The sequence below is a fragment of the Orbicella franksi genome, chromosome 9 (assembly GCF_964199315.1).
Source record: "Orbicella franksi chromosome 9, jaOrbFran1.1, whole genome shotgun sequence".
In the NCBI taxonomy this organism is placed as follows: Eukaryota; Metazoa; Cnidaria; class Anthozoa; order Scleractinia; family Merulinidae; genus Orbicella; species Orbicella franksi.
In genome coordinates, this window is record NC_138153.1 from 30,730,061 (window position 1) to 30,749,654 (window position 19,594).

At 40.7% G+C, this 19,594-nt stretch overlaps 1 protein-coding gene across 5 annotated transcripts; it reads left to right on the forward strand.

Annotated features, from left to right (window-relative positions):
* Positions 1 to 292: 292 nt before the first annotated feature.
* Positions 293 to 19,092, forward strand: LOC145496651 (allene oxide synthase-lipoxygenase protein-like). Of its 5 annotated transcripts, XM_081476368.1 has the most exons (13): positions 293 to 439; positions 2,908 to 3,069; positions 10,454 to 10,479; positions 10,817 to 10,896; positions 11,018 to 11,445; positions 12,181 to 12,369; positions 13,388 to 13,866; positions 14,427 to 14,693; positions 14,986 to 15,476; positions 15,880 to 16,125; positions 16,467 to 16,753; positions 17,238 to 17,676; positions 18,064 to 19,092. In XM_081476368.1, the coding sequence occupies exons 2-13, from the start codon at positions 2,963 to 2,965 to the stop codon at positions 18,241 to 18,243; spliced, it is 3,219 nt and encodes a 1,072-aa protein (XP_081332494.1). In that variant the 5' UTR covers positions 293 to 439; positions 2,908 to 2,962; the 3' UTR covers positions 18,244 to 19,092. The 5 variants fall into 5 exon arrangements, with proteins under 5 accessions (XP_081332494.1, XP_081332495.1, XP_081332498.1 ...); XM_081476369.1 differs by lacking the exon at positions 293 to 439 and having other exon boundaries at positions 2,703 to 3,069; XM_081476372.1 differs by lacking the exons at positions 293 to 439; positions 2,908 to 3,069 and adding an exon at positions 6,637 to 7,081.
* Positions 19,093 to 19,594: the final 502 nt, after the last annotated feature.

Sequence of the window (19,594 nt, forward strand, 5' to 3'; positions counted from 1 at the left end):
CCGGCATGGTGTACTAATGAAAATGTAGGAGGAAAGGATAATTAAACGTGGAAATAAAATAATTAGCAGGAAACTCTGAACAAACAGGACAACGTCGGAAACAAACCTAAACAACCCGCCGTTAATTTCCTTTTTATTGTTTCAGCAACTGTTTAGAATGTTTTTCATGATTCGATTCGCTGCTGAAGTGAAAAACGAACGTCTGCTTAAAAAAACGAAGGTTCAAAAAAAAAGAAAGAAAGAAAGAAAGGAATTGCGACGAAAACGAAGTCTCGGGGTACCCATGGAAAGGTTCAGTAGCTTGGGCATATTTGATGAGCGACGTGACATGATGACGTCATATCCTCAGTTGTGACGTAACATGCGTTGTTTTGACTGATAATAACTTAAAAGGTCAGTCGCAACTTGGCTATCTTGCAGATCTTGCGCTGTTATTCAGGTAAGCTACGGTATATGGCCTAACTTAGGTTTAGATTGTGATGCTAAGTTATCTTTGTTGTTGTTGTTGTTTGTAACGACGTCCGCAGTGTTTTGAACCAAAACAGCGACCCCTTGGCCCTTCTAAAAAAGGAGTCACGAATTGACGACTGAACGATTAATTCGTCTGTATCGGATGCGCTACTGAATCTTGCAATGATGGCTTTTACAAGCCAAGTTAGTTTGTGGCTCAAAGTACCTCATTGGTTTAATTTATACAGTGCCTTTAAATTACTCTCAGCACAGGTCATGTAAATCACAGACGTGAAATGTTTGTAATGTATAAAGAAGCTTTATATTTACTTTTCACAACTCCCCTAAAGGATACCACGTAAAGCAACTATTCTTCCAGCGGCGCCCGGCGCCCGGCGTCCGTGACTGCAAAGCAACAGGCTGGGCTAAGATGATTTGTGAAACGAGGAACAGAAATCAAATAACTCCGAGGCTGTTCTTTTGTTTTCATGGCTGGGATATTGGCATTGATTTCATTGAATTACGTGTGAGCATTGTATTGAGAACGGTCATCGTTTCAACTAGTACTCGTCATGCGAAATGTTTTCATTGTCAGTCACAATTTTATTTCACCGATGCTTCAAAAGAATTCACTTCTGTTTCAGTAACTTTGATCATTTTTTAAATAAACGCTACAGAAGAGCTAAATCCCCTCAGCGATTTACTAGAAATTTGCATATTGTGTAGTTATGCCTGGATTGAACTTATCAATCTATTATGTTTCCATGGTAAATTATAATTCTTGTGAATGTAAAGAAAGTTCAGCATTGTGAAAGTGGGCATAACCGAAAAGCTGCTGAAGACTTAGCTTCGAATTCGAAAGCTGAGAAACCTTCGTCCAGTTTTGCTTTACTTCATGGGCTTGACTGCAAAACACCCCGCCACTTGAGTTAATTTATTCATGTGTACTAGTATTTCTCGTTGTTAAAAAATGCGTGCCATCATGTCAGTTTTGTGCACGAACGCTCTGCGTTGTTCAATAGAAGACAATTATCCAGTCACCAGTCTTCACGGCCGACGTGTCAGAGCCGAGATTCAGGTGAAGAACGGGTCAAAAAAGATCTAGAAGCCTTTTTCAGCGTAAGGTGGTCAGGAACTTTTAACCTGAACTTTTGAATATTTCCGGAAAGCTTTGACAGCTTTGCATGTAAGGTTTTTCGTTTAAGTGCAACTTAATTTAACAGACTGCTCTACTCTACCAGAACGGGGAGAGTTTCGGTTTCAATAATATTTTGCAGTACACTTTCATAATTAGTTGTACATATATTGATTCTGTGACATCATAGAAATGCACCTCGAGATCCGAGGATGTTGGATTGCTGAGATAGGGTCCGGACGCACTGGACTGACAAAATTTGTTTGGCCTTTCCAAAAATCTCGACAAAATTTGTCTCTGCCAAATTTTTAATTTGTCAAGCGTGGGCGCACTGAATCACAGCAAAATATTTGTTAACCACAAGTGTCAATCACATGGAAATTAACACCATACTTTGCCGCTTGTTTCTTTGGACCTTTGCCCCTTTTTCTGCTCTCGTCTGCTATAGAATCCTCAGCTTGGCTGCTTTCAATTTGATTACATGTAGTCGTGAAACTTGCACTTGTACTTGTACTCGGCTCACTCGGGTGAACATACGGATGTACAAATTGAGCAGAGCTTGGTCCTTGAGATGCAGCTGGAACGTTAACGTAGACTTGGGAACCGTAATAGTTGTACTGTGCTAACGGATCGTCATGGAGCATACCGAGGTACGAATCTTCCACGTTTAACGTTTGATTACCGCGCAAATATAAATTTAATTTTGGCGGGCTTCGGACTGAAATACTCCGACTAAAAAATAGAGATCAAATTTTCTTGATTGACATTTTCCTTCAAATCATGGCGTGTAAATTGACAAATCTGTCAGATTTCACGCCTGACAAAAATTTGTCCTGCTCCGAGGCAGGACGACGGCGTCTTTGAAGTTTGGTAAGCCTTGACAAAATTTGGTAGATCTAAAAATCACCGGACGCACTTGTCTCAGGGAATTGATGACAGATTTTTTCGCAAAATAAACAAAAATTTGCCCAGTGCGTCCGGGCCCATAAGTACTCGTGACAATCACTTGCGACAATCACCTAATGACCGGACTTTTTACCTTTTGCCGAAGATCATATGGCAGGTTGTTGTTTAGGGGCGAGGTGCGGGGGTGGGAGTTCGGGGGGGGGGGGGGAGAAGCAGGTCTGAGTTTACCTACGGTTGTCCCTGGTAAAATATAGTGGACAATCTAAACAGAATCCATTTGCCATCCGGCTCCATTCCATATATATGTCGAGTGTTTGATATTTCTTGCTGCTTTTCCCTTTAAGCTTTTCCGTTTGCAGCTGTACTGTACTTTTTCATGAGCTTTCAAAGGCAAGTCATAAATTCTTTCTTTTTAGTGTTTTCGGCCATTCAGATTATGACTGCTGTTTAAGTCATGTGACAGTTGAGATCATGGGAATCTGTGCAAGTAAATCTACAGATCTAGAAGTTGTGGAGAATAAGCAATCTGAAAAAAATGCCGTCGCGAATAGTGACTCTCCCCACAACGTCGGAAACGGGTATGTATTATTTTATCTACTGCTAAGGTTTTACACCGCAAACAACACTTAATCATTGCAGATAAACATTTTTGTGATATTAAGTGCGTACACGTACATATAAGTTACTCAAGAAAGCGTGACTGTTATTGGCCTCCCTGGTATTGACCTCCCTCGGCTTTGCACGCTCTTGGAGTTGATCTGATCATTATCTGACCACCCACAGGTAGTTGACGGGAGAGCGTATCGGCTTTGCTTTCTGTGTAATGTCAACACCTAATTAATGTCATCCTCGCGCCCCGGCGAATCAAAAGATCAGTGCAGCGGTCAGAGATGTTCATGAACAGCTTATTTAGAATACCTGCCGTCTGATGATGTCCGAAACTTTGCCTGACAAACTGCATCTTCTATCTCAGTGGTAAAGCAAACAGAACTGTGTTAGAAGACTTGTGATAACGTTATCTCTTCACTATTTAATAATCAATATAATTAAAATAATAATGATATTTACGACAATGGTCGACATCTATCCTCTCACAACTGACAGGCGATCACTAAGATTGATTACCTCATCACTACCAACATGGGCATCACGTGTGTGTCTGTTTAAATCGCACGGAGGGTGTTGTTTGCAAACCACCAATAGAGCGTTGACGTCATGGCGGCCATATTGGTGTACCAAAACAATGAAACGGCGGCCATGTTGGTGTACCAACCAGAGAATTTAAGTTACTTCTACGGCGATGCCGAGGAAAACGTTGACTAAAAAATGAATATAAATTTTACCTACGGATCTCGTGATATTCTAAAGTCATTTAGTTCAGTGTTTCACACTCTCAAAATTATAACGAAACTCAATCTGGAACAAAGCGTTAAATTCGAAATATATATATTTTTTTTAAAAAATGGCGTTTTCCAGACACAGAATACACTCTTTCTTTTTTATAGTAATATGCTTTATAAAAATATCGAGGCTGAAATTTGGGAAATTTTAAGAATATCAGTTAAGAATAAACCCGCGAGGCTGAGATTTGGAAAAGAACATAATTTTGTGGGTTGAAAATTTGTAAATACAACATAATTATGTTTTTCACTAAACCGTAATATAAAAAATTATTCCTTCTCTAAAAGGCAAAACTAGGCAAAAAGCAGCAAAAACAGCACTAGTCGTAACTTAGAAGCTCATAACATTTCTGCAAGGAGTTTATATGTGCACGCTTTTAGGCTGTATTGCCTGCAGGCTGGCTCCAAAATTGCTTCATCGCCATCCAGACACCAAATGAATTCGAAAACAGAAATGTTATACGCTATAATCTAAGAATATTCACAAGAGTATTTTCAGCCTAAAATCGGCAGAAAAATAAGAATATTCCGCCTCAGCCGGAAAAACAACATTCCTATGAAAAAAAAGTGTAGGCCATTTGCGAGTTACCTTGTCCCTCTGTGTCAAAACCAGTCTTTCATATGAAAATGAGTTTAATTTGCGTGGAAAGAACCTGAAGGGGGACTGAACACATTTTCATGTGAATTGTTTTGCAGGAAAAATCGCTTTGACACAGAGCCAAAAGGCAACTTTAAATGGCCTATTTAGTCCTGTCACGTTTTTGCTTTGCAAAAGACGGTAAAGACATGTTTTAAGATATATAACGCACGTGCACAGCCACTGTGCCGCTTATTCTACCTTTTGTTTAGCATTTGCCGTTGCCGTCGTGGTTTACTGGGGTCCCGTCCACACTACGCCGAAAGAGTTTGAAAACGGAGATTTAAAATATTAATTCTCCGGTTAGGCCTTCCGTCAACACTACTCCGTCACGATAATGCAGTTTTTCGAAAACGCTCTTCAAAGCGGAGGGATTTGAAAACACTGGCTTTATAATAAATGATAATGATAAGAAAATAGCTTTATTTGACGACGGAGGGAAACACTTTACAGTCCTGGACTGAGAAACCTGTGGCTCTTACCTAAATTACAGCAATAAGAAGTTACAATGACTGAAAGAATTACGCGTTTTAGTGCGGACGGAAAACATTTTGAAAACGAAGCTTGTCGTTAACGATGATGTTACGATAATCACGTGATTTCCCTGACCGAGTTTTACTCAAACACAAATCCAAAATGACCACAATTACCAAAATGGTAATATATTGTTCCGTTTTTAAATTCCTCCGGCGTAGAGTCGATGGAAAACATTTGATGCGTTTTCAAGTGAACCTTTCGTGTTCAAATTCCTCCGGCTTACTGTGGACGGCGCCTTAAACTCATAATGGCATGCACAGTATTTCTTTATAACATGGTCTATTGTTTATAAATATTCCATCTAAGTTTTATTACACGCTCGGCTGCCGCGGTAACGCTCCTCAAGACAGTGTCGTAAACAATCTTTTCTGCTGTTTGTCTATCGGCACGAATATTGGATTACCGTTTCCTGGTAAGTAGGGCTCTCATTTTATCTACACCGTCACTTATCGTTTTGATAAAGTCTTATTACAAGGAAGGCTTCATTGCCAAGCACTGTTAGGGAACGAATTTCCTTTGACAGCACCAGTGACGGCACTCATTATTAAGAGTTAAAGCTGCAAGGCAGTTGAAGCTTGCAGAGGTTCGCTTGTTCCTGAACGTTATAATGGTCATACTTCTGTGTGCTCTGAACAAAATAAAATCATAACATAGCCAGTACAGCCGCGCAACCCAATTCGGTAAACGTAACAGGAACTTCGCTAAACAAAAGGTTTAACGAGGAGTACAATGGCTGTGCACGCGCGTTACTATTCTTAGTACATTTCTTTGTCGTCCTCTGCAAAACAAACAACGTGAGATGACCAAATTTAGTCTGCGTTGTCTGGAGAACGTGCACCGCGACAGCTAATTTTTAAATTTCATACAAATGGCTGCCAATTATAAATTCTACTTTTAATCTCCTTCACTTCATGGTCCATCGATTATTCATTTCTTTTAATGAATTTGCTCTTTAATTTGACTGATAAAGCTTCTCGGTATCCGCTACAATTTATAAAAAGGAAGGTGTAAATATTTGACCGTAGTTTAAAAGCCGGACTAGTAGGAACAACTGTAAAAATTGCACATCATTTGTGCCATTCATATTTGCGTCGGCCAAGACAAACCGACCAGAAGACTGGAAGACCAATATAATCTTTTCCTGCTGATCGAGCCTTTCAACTGAGATCCAAGCGTGGCCGAACTTGTAAGCATTTATGTAAACAACCGCCATGTTTTTTCGAAAACTTACACTGAAGAATAATGAACCTTGGATCAATGTGGGAAGCGTGCCAGCAGTGAAAGGGCCATATATTGTTGTCTTACGCCTCGCTCTACAAAACGCATGCAATTGAAGCAACACGCGGTAAAAATTATGGAACGTGTGCCTTCGACCAAGGCAGTGGTGCCACCCTTGGGGTCTTAGGGTATCCTAATTAAACGTAGTGCAGATAAAGATAGTAAATTACAGTTATGTAATAAAATGACAGCGCTAGAGGAATAACGTTCGTTTACAGCCAAGAAAAGTAAAACGAGCTTTACAACTGTTCACGGTGAAGGCTAACCCAACTTACCGTCTGCGCTCCTAAGACCATCCTCCTCGCAGTTCCCAGAACCAAACAGATGAAATTTGGTGATCGCGCCTTTGCACACTCTGGACCTTTTCTATGGAATAAACTTCCTCGTGAAATAAGACTAAGTCCAACCCTGACTGTTTTTAAATCTAAGTTAAAAACTACTTTTTTAGATTAGCCGTATAGCATGCCATACTCTTAAAATATGTTTTTCTTTTTAATTGTGTTATTTTTAAATTTTACCGTAATCTTAATCTTACACTGTAAAGCTCTTTAGAATATTCTATAATTTTAGCGTTATAATTTCAAACTCTAATCCCGCTGTACACTGCGCCCCTCGAACCCGCCACCAATCCTCTGCTCTGTGCCGACAAAATAGCAATTAATGCTTACTTGGGATTATCACAAATTACATTTGCTGCTTTTTGTCTAGCGGCGCGAACATTGGAATTACGGTTTCCTGGTAAGTGGGCTGTTATTTTATCTACACCGTCATGAGCTTATACTTGTCGTTTTGACGAAGTCTTATTACGAGGTAGGCTGCATTACCAAGCACTCGAATCTCCCTCGTGACGGCACTCATTATTACGAGTTAAAGCTGCACGGCAGTTGAAGCTTGCGGAGGTTTGCTTGTTCCTAGAGGCCATGATGATCATACTTCTGTGAGGTGTGAACAAAATAAGATTATAACATAACTAGCAGAGCTGCGCAACCAAATTCAGTATTCGTAAGCGTGCACCATAATGCTCGTAAAGGGTGGAAATCGTTTGGCTGCATGCGATATGCATCACCGCGTTTACCATCTACGCAGAAGGGTGTGCCATATTGTCTGACTCTACACGTAGAAAGAAAAAAACATCAGAGGGTTTAAAAAAAACCCCGACGACAACGGCAACGGCAACGTTGCCAAACAAAAGGTTTAACGAGTAGCACAGTGACTACACACTTGCGTTATTTATCATGCTTGGTACATTTCTTTGTCGTCCTCGGCAAAGCAACGACGTGAAATGACAATTCAAATTCTGCGTGATGTGGAGAACGTGACCCACGACGGCTAATACTTGAAACTTCATAAACGGCTGCCAATTAATAAATTCTATAGTTGGGCTCCTTCACTCTATGGCCCATCGATTATTCGTTTCATTTCTTGAGTCTGCTCCCTATTTTATTATAAGGTAAAGTGCAAATATTTATAGTCCGTAGTTTTAAAGCCGGGCTAGGAACAACTGGTAGAAATGCACATCGTTTGTGACCGTTCATATTTGCGTCGGCCAAAAGAAGCCGACCAGAAGACTAGAAGAACAATATCATCCTTTCCAGTTGATGTAAATATCTAGCATGGAACTTTCACTATCCAAGCGTAGCCGAACTTGTAAGCATTTATGTAAACAACCGCCACGTTGAAAGGGCCATATATAGCTTGTTTTACTCGACACTCAACTAAACACATGCAATTGAAGTCGTCAGAAGAAGGTGTTTACACTCTTTCTTTTTTTATAACAATGAGTTTGTAAGAATGTCGAGGCTGAAATTTGATAAACTTTTAAGAATATTTTAAGGATAAACCCAAGGCTGAGTTGGGAAAACTGAATGTAATTTTGTGGGTTGAAAATTTGTAAATACAAAACAATAATCAGAAATTTCGTGTTGACAACAAATTGCCTGGAGAAAATTGCTGCCGGGAACATACATATTCAATGACGTTCAAAAATTTCCTTGAACGTTATTTCAATTTTAAGTATAGAGCATCTTCACTCACTTGGCTAGCACACATGCAAAGTTATTGGAACAAAAGGAAGAGTTTACAAAAGAGGAGAGTTTAACTCCCACAGGATTGGTTTGGTACACTAACATGGCCGCCGTTTCATTGTTTTGGAACACCAATATGGCTGCCATGACGTCATGTGAAAACTCCCAATATATCACTTTAGTATAAAATCTACCATGTCTAACTACGCTATTACTCACTATCTATCTATTCTGCCGCTGATAGGAGATTTATACCAAGACTCGATTTCTTTATGCGTGACTGAAACCGAGAGCAATTAACCTATTTGTTTTGGAAATAGGCACTAAGGTTTCCCCCGGGCCTAACATTCAATTGTCTCGTGAAACTGCTGGATTAAAATTTCTGTGTACGTTATGATCACAAAACAAGTCAAGAATATATAAAACAATAGTTTGTGACTATAAGAGCCTGCTACTAACAAAATAGCACAACAAAGTAGCATTCCAGAATAAGCCACGTTCGATATACATGTATCAATATTCTGACATGGCTCCGAGGCTTTCGGGACAAACGCCAAGGAATGATGTGAAACGGGGAGTGGGTGGCTGGTACCCTGGGGTTACAGAATCAGTGGGGCATATTTGGTGTTGTTTTCTTTGTATCCAAGAGTCCTTTGGAAATTGAGACGCAAAAGAAAGTTAGAAAATTTGCAATTTTGACCTGAAAACCTCGGAGCCACGTGTTAGAGTATAAATATATCGAACGGAGCCTATTTGTGACATGCATAGTTTAATACACGTCACGAAATAGACCAAATGTGAGTCGAATACTAAGATATTAAAGTGAATGCCTATGCATGAATTGCGAAAAACATTGAGAAAACTTGACGACCCGGTGTTACTGTTGATGGTTGTACCGTGCAATGACAAGTCAGGGGCGGATCCAGGATTTTTCAAGGGTGGGGGGGGGGGGGGGGAGTGGTTGGCTGGTACCCTGGGGCTACAGAAACAGTGGGGCACGCTGCCAAACGGTTGCAATTTGAGAATTGGAGCCTTATTGAAAACCATTTCACTAGCAATACCAGCAATGCCACAAAGTAGAAATTACAATGAGGTACCTGTCCACAAAGTTTGCCTTTATTTCTGCCATAATATTCACAACCTTTTTCGATTTTTTTTTTGTTTAGCTTCTCCAAAAGGGAGGTTGCCAGCCACCCAATCTATTACACCCCCTCTAAATCCGCCTCTGGAAACCGGAAGTACGAACGAAGGCAAACGTATTTTCGACTGTCTAGACCATACTGGTAGTTACGATCAACAATTTGCATTTCCATACTGATAGTTCACATCATTTTCATCCTACTCTTTCATTCCTTGTGAAGTTTATTTGCATATTCATAGCTTTATTTTAGTATATTTTAGGCCTAAAGTTAATTTCCCATACAAATTCTATAAAGCGAACGTTCGTTGCGGTTAAATTTAGCCACAACAGTCACATAATGAGCTTGAGCTGCCTGTGGTAAAACCACTTATAGATATATTGCCAACTAATGACGTGAAACTCTTGACCTGATAAATCAGCGACGAGTTTGGTTGAGCCGTGGTTCATATTTTGTACGGTGTTAAAACGTAGTTGAGAGCAATTGTTGATTCAAACCCGGATTCAAATCGCTGTACGTGGTCAAACTGTTCACACGTGATCGTGTTACGGTCTGTTGAGTGAAATCCTATCCACAAGACGAAAGAAGTGCTTTCCTTTCAAGCGGAAATGATTTAAACAGACGCAAAACCCGCTTGCTTGCAAACAGTTTGATCACGAACAGTAATCTAAATCATTAACAGCTTGATTCGAGCTACGGTGAAAAAGATTCAGTTAACGGTACTGTGAATTTAACTGGAGATACCGTCAAATACACTTCTCACGTTCGCGGCAAAACCAGACAAGCGTGATATACCGTCTCACCGAAACGTGCTTCAAAGGTTGGAGTTTTGGCAGAAAATCCGGCCATACCAAGTCAGTGACTTGATGTAGTAGGATGTCATGATTGATCGGTTAACTGTATTTTTGGGTAGAAGGTAATGAATAATATTCCCTTATATTTTTCAGGATCCACAAAGAAGACATCATGCCTTGTAAGTTCGTTTTTTAACATATTTATCATCGAATCTAAACAAGTGGCGTCCACTGATGTTTGCGGGTTTAACCGAAGAAATTTTGGACTGCCAGCAGTCTCTCTTTCCTCGAAAACCGTGGGGAAGAACGCAAAACAAGTAAGCTTGCGAGCGTGACTGTTAGCGTGACGTGCGAGTGGCGATACCGCGAGCCGCTAGTAGCGCGGACGTCTTCCGACGCTGGCACGTCACGCTCACAGTCACGCTCGCACGCTTACTTGTTTTGCGTTCTTCCCCACGGTTTTCGAGGAAAAGAGAAACTTCTTGCGGTCTAAATAAGTTTGTGTTTAATTTTCAGGGCGAAATCTTGGATATGATGTTTACAAGGCAATTATGGGGGAAGAAATGTTTAAACAGAAAATCGAAGAGTTCGAGAAGGTACCAGAGTAATATCTACGTCCAATTGTTATTTGGTCGCAAACACATTTACATAAGAAACAGGCGTGTTACTTAACGTACTAGAAATGAGCTGCATCTTTACACTTTCTTTTTTTCCAAGCCTCTTCCTCCACCCGGAATATTCGACGCTGCGAAACTAGCTTATGACACCACCAAACTCAAGCTGCTATTTGGTACTAAGGTGTTGATAAAGGGCCAACGTGGAACGCATCCAATTGGGGTTGGATCTGAGGGGATCGCGACCATTGTCTCTAATCCCAAGTTCCCAAAGAATGAGTTCTTCACCCCTGGACGTTCGTTTCCAGTCTGTCTCCGGCACTCCACCATTCAATCAGTTGATGACGTGTTGATTGATTTCTGCGGCGGCGCGTTGAGGTTTGCCGGAAGTGACGACATGGAGAGTCCGTGTGACCTTGTAATGGGGACTGGGCCGACCACCCCCCTGTGGAGCGCTGGAGCTGTTTTTGACGCTGTAAGAGCCAAGGTTTCAGGAGATTTGAAAACTTATTTGCTGCTCGGTCCAGACCAGTAAGTAATGAACCAAGTGAAATTAGATATGGACCATTATTTCCTTGAAGGGGGTGGAGGGGGAAGAGGTTGGGCAAGTTTTTGGGGCACAATGTTTTTTCTCACCTTTAAACTGTGCATGATTGTTTTGGTGGGATATAGGTCCTGGATAATACAAAGCGATTGCTCGATTTTTTCCCCATGGCTCCCCTTGCACGACTGTTTTTTTTTTCAGCAGTGGGTGTTGCTGGGCAGGAATTTTTTTTAAAATTGCCCAACCCTCCCCCCCCCCCCCCCACAAAAAAAAACGCCAACAACAACGACAACAACAGACCGTCCTTTAAAGCCAGTAAGTTCATCTCCTTAATATAAATTATGGGAAAAGACATACCAAAATTATTCTGAAATTATATAAAAAAAACAATGACAGAATTAAAAGTTACTTGTCAAATAGTGAACCCATGTTCATTTCGTGCTTTGGTTAGAACACCTTAGAAAGGTTTGGTGGCGTTCAAATTAAGAGAACGACTATTTTCGAAAAATATATGTACTTCTTAAACCAAAAGTGTGAACTAGCGAAAAAATTTTATCTGCCGCAAAAATTAACGCTACAAGTCCTCGTTTTTTAACACTTAGTTTTTCTACAGTGAAAATTTTTTAAATAAATCGCTTCTTCAGTTCGTGTAATCAAATAATTGTTTTTATTTTTATTTATTTATTCATTCATTTATTTATTTATTTATTTTTCACGAGCAGCTTGGCAGCCAATATTGGCGGCCTGCGTCAAAAACCTGACTCATTTTATGACCAGCGGTATTACACTGAAGTGATCTTCGACTTCAAGGCATTGGATGGAGTAAAGCGTTACGTCAGATTCCGATTGATGCCAGCTGACGGATCACCGGAAACAGGTTTATTGTCTGAAGAAGTCCAGTGGCAACCTTGGTAAGTAAAAACCGCGGTTGTACTTACAAGCTATGGTTAGGGATTGTGCATGGCTCTGAGAATCTGTTAAAGATAAATAACAGCAATAAGTATAGACCGCATATATGAAAAGCGCTTTCACGCGTTCTGATTGGTAAATTCGGACGTGATAAGCGAAGTACTACTCACCTCAACTTCGGTGAGTACGTATTACTCTCCTCAGCGACCAGTTTTTCAAAATACCAAACGTTTCGGAGTCAAATCACTGTATTTGGAACCTCTTGTAAGCGACCATCTCTCGTAAGCGGCCGCGACCACTTTTAGGGCTAAAAGTTTTAAAATTTTCTTTTGATTTTAACCTCCCGTAAGCGACCACTTGACAGATAATAAAGCTGAAATTGGATAATAAGGTGTTTACATAACATTAATTGTCACATTCCCGGGTAGTACCAGAGACGGACATTTCTCAATGGGAACTATCGGATTCTTTCTCGAAATAGACTTTTCACATGAATAAAACATTAAAAAACGGGGCAAGTCTCTGCAGTTACCGTGTGCTGATGGAGCCAGATTTTGACCCAATGTGGTCGAAACTGTCGCAAGCGACCAGGCTTGACATTTTGGGTGGTCGCTTACGGGAGGTTCGACTGTAGTTGATTGTCAGGATCCCCTAAGCGAGAGATTGGCGTACTAGTGCTGATCGTACTTTAAAGTAACGTTTATCAGTAGAAAGCTAAGCTAAAACAGTTGGAAGCAGTAATGTGGAGACCACACGGTCCTGAAAGCCTCCTTCACTCCCTGCTTCGTGCTTGTCAGATTTTGTTCGGTGACAACAAAGTTGGTGAACCTAATGGTCAAGAAGGAATATGCAGATTGTAACTAACACGGACTTAGCTATTAGGGTATTAAAGTCATTAGTGCACATAATGCTTGCGAATAAAAAACCGAAATAATTCGTCGTATTTTCATAGTGTTTATCCCAGGTTGCGCCGATAATAAGCTCTTAAGACTTCCTTCTTCTGTCTTTCTAAAAAACTAGGGTCAATGAAAGATCACCCAATGAGACCTTGCCTATGGACTACCTCAAGAGAGAGTACAGAGAGAGAATAACGCGAGGACCACTGGAGTACAAACTCCAGCTACAACTCCATGAAGCTAAGGACAATGATCCGCCGACGATACTTCATGTCGGGAGGGAATGGGACGAGAGCACGCATACATGGTTAGATGTAGCTGACATCAAAATGACGTCATTACTGGCACCAACGGCAACAGAGCGTTTGAAGTTTATTCATACTAATCTGCCCTCCACGATTGGTTTGTTGCCGGCTCAGTCAAGTGACGACCCTAATTGCGTTGTTCACATTCGTAACGCAGTCTACGTTTGGTCACAGAAGCTTCGCGCCAACAGGTCAAACAAACCCGTCCCAGAGCACTTAGCGTCCTATCACATCCGAGTGGAAACTGGAAGCCAGTCCGGGGCAGGAACTGATGCTTCTATTTCCATTTCCCTGACAGGTAAAATGATTCTTACTTAATTGACCAGAGATACTTGTTGAAAGAAGTGGTTCCCGAATCGTCCAAAGCCAAATTGAGTGGTCTGAAGCAACTATAAATAACAGTGACCCAGTTAACGAAAAATATTCGATCAAAATTAACCAGTTACTCCCTGTCACATAGGCTTAACATGTTTGTCACTGTGTGCATAATTTGAACTTCTTTGTTAAAATACCGTACGCCATGCATGAGTGAGAATTGGACTAACCGAGGTTGCAGAGTTCATCATTGGTGTATACGCGTGCCAATTTTGCTTTCAGGTCCCTTCCCGAAAATTTGCGGCGAAGACTAATTATAATCGCATTGATGCATGATTCCTTAGATACGTTCAGTTAGAACTTAAATACGCCTGGATCAAAGTTGTAGCTTGAAATCAACTAAGATTTGAACTGAAGCAAACCCAATTCAATCCACGTCCATCAAACTTCCGTGACCTAATGTAAGAAGCATTTGGATTGACTCTGCAGACTGAGCCGTACAGACTTTTGTCATTTTGATTAATTGTTTACCTCATAATAAAGGAACCAAAGGAAAGACAGATCTGATCAAGTTAGATAACTGGGGTAATGACTTTGAAAGAGGAGAAGTGGACGAGTATTCTATTGAGGCCATGGATGTTGGAAAAGTTCTCATGATCCAACTTCATAACGATGGCGGTGGCTGGTGGTACAAGAATCCTGATTGGTTCGTCAACAAGATCTCGGTGTTAAGCTCTTCGCAGGAGGACCCTTTCGAGTTTCCATGCTATCGCTGGGTGCTGTCAGATTTATCTGTCTTCGAAGGAAAAGGTAATCATTTTCGAAATGTCCCTTGGAATCTCAGCGTAACACGTTTAATTAAGGTTGCTAATTCTTTCCAGGTTGATATGATAAACTAGTGTTACCTCACACACAATTATAAGGGTCGATACATTGCTATAAAAACATTTCTTCTTTGCTCAGTCGGTTACGTCCCTACAGTTAAGAGGTCTATCCTTTATTCTGACCTTTACAAGAACTCATAATTACATAGAAAAAGCGTAACATCTGCGCAAATCCTTTGCCAAGAAAACACACTTTTCTTACAACTCTATTTTTGCAGCCATTCTTCCCTTCCAAGACCAGCCAGAGGCCGTTAAAAACCAACGAATCCTTGAACTGAAGCAGCGCCAAGAGAGCTATAAATGGGGAGACCAAGAAGTCTTCAAGCACCTTCCTGGTTATCTTCAAGCCGTGAAACACTCGGATATACCAAGAGATTCCCAATTCTCCAAAGAAGCCAAAAGTACCATCAAGGAAGATAAGCACAAGGCCACTGTGGACATCGGGCTTGCTTATTTGTCGACTCTTTTTGACAACTGGGATGATTTTGACGACTTCCAAAAGATCCTTAACAGGGCGTATGGTGGTGTACCGAAGATTGTGCAAGACGACCGGTGGATGACCGATGAGGTGTTCGCTTCGATGTTCTTGAATGGCTGCAACCCGAATACTATTCAGCGCTGCGACAAGTTGCCAAGTAATTTCCCCGTGACTGACGACATGGTCAAAAGCTTTCTGGATCGCGGGAAAACGCTACAGGAGGAGATTAAGGTAACTGAGAATAAACGGCACCTTTGCCCTAACTCGAAAACTCCATGATGTTAGGTAACATCATCATGAACTCACCTGTAGTACCTCTCTTTTGCTGATGGAAAAAAATGACTGCCTCGTCCCAAGCACCCGCGTGATACAGTAAAAAATACAATAATTAACTAGTGAGGAGGGGCGCAGGGAATCATGAGAGGAGAGGAAACGCTTTCTCTTTTCACTTTCCCCTCGGTCCCCGCCCTCCCGCTACTCACTCGCTACCAGCTCACGCTCGCGCTTTCTTGCTCACTCGCTCCCACTCACCCAATCGCCCTTTACCCTAAGAAAAAATAAGAAAAGGCTGTGGAGGAGACAGAAAAAATGAAGGCATTCAATATGTTTATGCCGATTTTTTTTATTGTATTAGGCAGGGCACGTGTACATCGTAGATTACAAGGAACTTGAAGGCCTTAACATCACAGGCGAATCCACTTACACGGCACAGCCCCTGGGACTATTTTACGTCAAGGCCTCGGGTGATCTGGTGCCTATTGCTATTCAGCTACTCCAGCAACCAAGTGACACTAACCCAATATGGACTCCTGGAGATTCGAAATATGATTGGCTACTGGCAAAGATGTGGTTACGTAACGCTGACCATCAAGTACAGCAGGTATGATGTAACTTTTGCCCTAGTTATTTGTTCAAAGGGAAAACAATCGGTAAATAACATTTTTAGAAACCCTCGAGATTAGCCAAATTATACATGGTGGGAAAACTTATGACAGATTGAACATTGCAAGATAAATGACTCGGTCTGAGTTATTTCACTGACTTTGTAAATACCTTGAATACTTTTTTTTAACTACATAAAAGAATGTCTTCAAACTCATCCTGTTTGTAATGTTTGAATTTCATGAAAACGATATAAACAATCGAAACCTCGTTTCCTATATAAGTATTATCGCACACTTGAATATTCAGTTCCACTTTGAATTCTTTCTTCTTCCAAAGGGAAGCACCCATTTTCTTAGAACCCACTTGGTAATGGAAGCATTTGCCGTGGCTGCGTGGCGTCAGCTGCCCTCCCTTCACCCCGTGTTTCAAACATTATTCCCACACCTTCGCACCGTGATGGCAATCAACAACTTTCTTAGAAACGACACAGCTGATAATGAAGGAGCCATGCGGTATCTAAACAAGTCTTACAAGACTTTCAAGTTTGGCATGTTGTCGTTACCTGACATGCTGAAAGAGAGAGGTGTCAACGATCCTGAGAAATTACCCAAGTTTTATTACAGGTGATTTACATGCTATGATTGATTGACGGTTCTAGAAACTGTAGCCGATTCCGTTTTTGTAACTATACAAGTGTTCCACAAAAGAAGTAATTCACGGATCAAAACCTCGAAAAGGTTGGCATCCAGAGACGACTAATAATGAACACTTCTGACATGCTGCCTTAAAACATATCTTGACCCCCTTAATCTAGAATATTGTATAAAGATACTTTATTACATAATGAATTATGGAAAACAATAAAATAAAGAAATAAAAACAAAAAAACAAAAACAAAATAATAATAATAACAATAACAATAACGATAACGATAACGATAACGATAATGATAATAATAATAATGCATTATGGGTCTATATGCGCCTGTCCAACACTCTTTCCTTCGACAACACTGTGGGCTCAGAGAAAACGCTTCTGAACCGTTACATACAGTGTGCCAGTTGCAAGCCAGACCACACATCTCACCACAATATTGTTTCTTGTCAGGGATGATGCTCTCCGTCTCTGGGCAGCCATTGAAACTTTCATCAAAGATGTAGTCGCCATCTACTACAAGTCAGATGATGATGTTGCCAAGGACAACGAACTTCAAGGCTGGATTAAAGATATTCACGACAACGGCCTTCCTGTGAGGGAGGGTGACGTCGACCACGAGTTCCCAAAGAGCCTACAATCACGTGACCAACTGATACATGTGCTGACGTGTGTGGTGTTCACGTGTTCGTGTCAGCACGCGGGAGTAAACTTTGGTCTGATGGATGTAACAGGCTTTGTTCCATTTACTCCTTCTCTGATGCGTCAACCGCCTCCCACCAAGAAAAATGAGGCAACTCTGAAGTCTATTATGAAGACACTCCCGAACAAGTCTCAGGCCGTTGAACAAATAGCTCTTGTGTGTGTGTTAACACGATTTGCAGAAGATGAGGTAAGAAAAAAACCGTAAAATATATCGAAAGATTTCTAAAGCAACTTGCGGGTCCAAATTGTCTTAACCTTCCAAAAAGATACCTAGTATTGATTTGACAATGCGATAAATCACAGTCGCTGTCTATAGAAATGAGAGATGGAAGTTAAAATTCTCCCAATTAATCAGATCAGCCAATCTACCGATCATGACCAACAAATGTAAACTTTAAACCTTCTGTTTCCTGAGAGGTCCGCATAGGTGATTATCGGCAGCAAAAGACGCGACCGTTGATTTAGCAGAAATCCAGGGAAACACTGCAACTTATAAATATTCAGTTGCTTCTTTTGAATTTAATGTAATTCCACAGTATGTAAACATCATCATATCTTTTCGTTTCTATCTTAGCGTTTCCTTGGTGACATCACACACAGCCTGTTGACCGGTGATGCAGAGGATGACGCAATCACTCGTTTCCAGCGCGCTCTCCAGAAGATCTCAGATTCTATCAAGGCTCGAAATGCATCATTGGATTTGCCTTACATCAATCTGTTGCCCGAGCGAATTCCTGATAGCATTGGTATCTAGCCAAGGCGGGGATTGAATAGGCCATAAATTGTGGCAGACAGTAAAATTTAATACACATTTAAGTAACAGTCATTTTGCATAAGAAAATACGCCTGCCTCTTTAGATTTGCAGTTCTTAAAGGAGCCACATTACGCTTTGCGCAGTTTGAAAAGTTTAGCCTAAATTTTTTAAGTTCGTCGATTTCAATCCGAGTTTATCTTCTCCATTCTTATACGTCTTTGTTCTTTTATGGTTTATTATTATCTCATTGCAGTTTTTCTATTTTAGTCAACTCTTATTTTTAGGTTTCCTTCAATTTAAAGGTAATTTTGTACTTAGCCAAGATGGTTAAAATGCCGTGACCGAGCTGCTTTAAAACTCTGAATGGTAAAGCAATTTCTTACAAAACACTAATAAAACCCACAGATATTCTAATCCCAAGTGTGGCATAAGATGGGAACGAAACAAGGATGTATTTACACTTTAAACTTGAAACTTTAATGGATTCATCCTCTCAAAGGTTTTTCAGAAACTATTCACAGTAATAATTAATGATAAAAAGACAAAAATGATGCTCTCTAGTACAAAAAACGCCACCTAGATGTCATGATGTAAAAAACAATACGTCAGTTAAGGCTATGGAGCCGTTTTTTCACAGCAGCTTCAAATGTCTTTAGGGATTTAATTTCCTTAGTGACTTTATCTAAGCTGTTCCAGATATTAGTTGCTCCATACTTGAAGGTACGTTGGCCGGTGGCAGTTTTATATAGAGGTATACGTAGCGCGTCACACGTCCGAGTGTCACGCGGATATGAATGTTACGGTTATTCACTTGGAATGCAATTTATATTAAACGTTGGTTTATTGTAGCATTGCTTTGAAGTGGGCTTGACTTTGTTTTCAATTCAACTGACTTGAGAAAATGTAATTCCATTCTTGCTAAGTCTTTGTGGCCTGATGAACCAGGAAGCTAAATTTTCAGAGCTTATTGGTGTTTTGTGAGCAAAGTGACTTAAAATGCGCTTATAATTTTGTGCCACCCTACCTCGTGCTCTTAGCCAAGCTTGCACAGGCAAGAAGCCATTCTTGGAGATACGATATTTAACGTTGCTAGAGGGCCGGGAGCAATCTCTTAGGAATGGTATATGGAATTTGTGAAAGGTACTCTAAAATAGCATTTAAACTGGTCGAAGATCTTTGGCTGGCTTGTGTTTGTTTGAAGTTTTATCGTTTTGTTACCTAGTCGAACGTATTTTTACCCAGATTGCCGCTGGGAGCTTTCTGTTTATCATAAAGTTAAAACACTGCTTGGTGTCTGTCCAGGTTTTGTAGGAGTGTAAAATTCGTTTACTGAGATCTGGATAAATGAGG

Coding starts and splice junctions, on each gene's coding strand:
- LOC145496651 (XM_081476368.1), top strand. CDS start 2,963: ATGGGAATCTGTGCAAGTAAATCTACAGATCTAGAAGTTGTGGAGAAT. Junction 10,480..10,816: donor CAAAGAAGACATCATGCCTT/GTAAGTTCGTTT, acceptor TTTAATTTTCAG/GGCGAAATCTTGGATATGAT. Junction 17,677..18,063: donor CACGATTTGCAGAAGATGAG/GTAAGAAAAAAA, acceptor TTTCTATCTTAG/CGTTTCCTTGGTGACATCAC.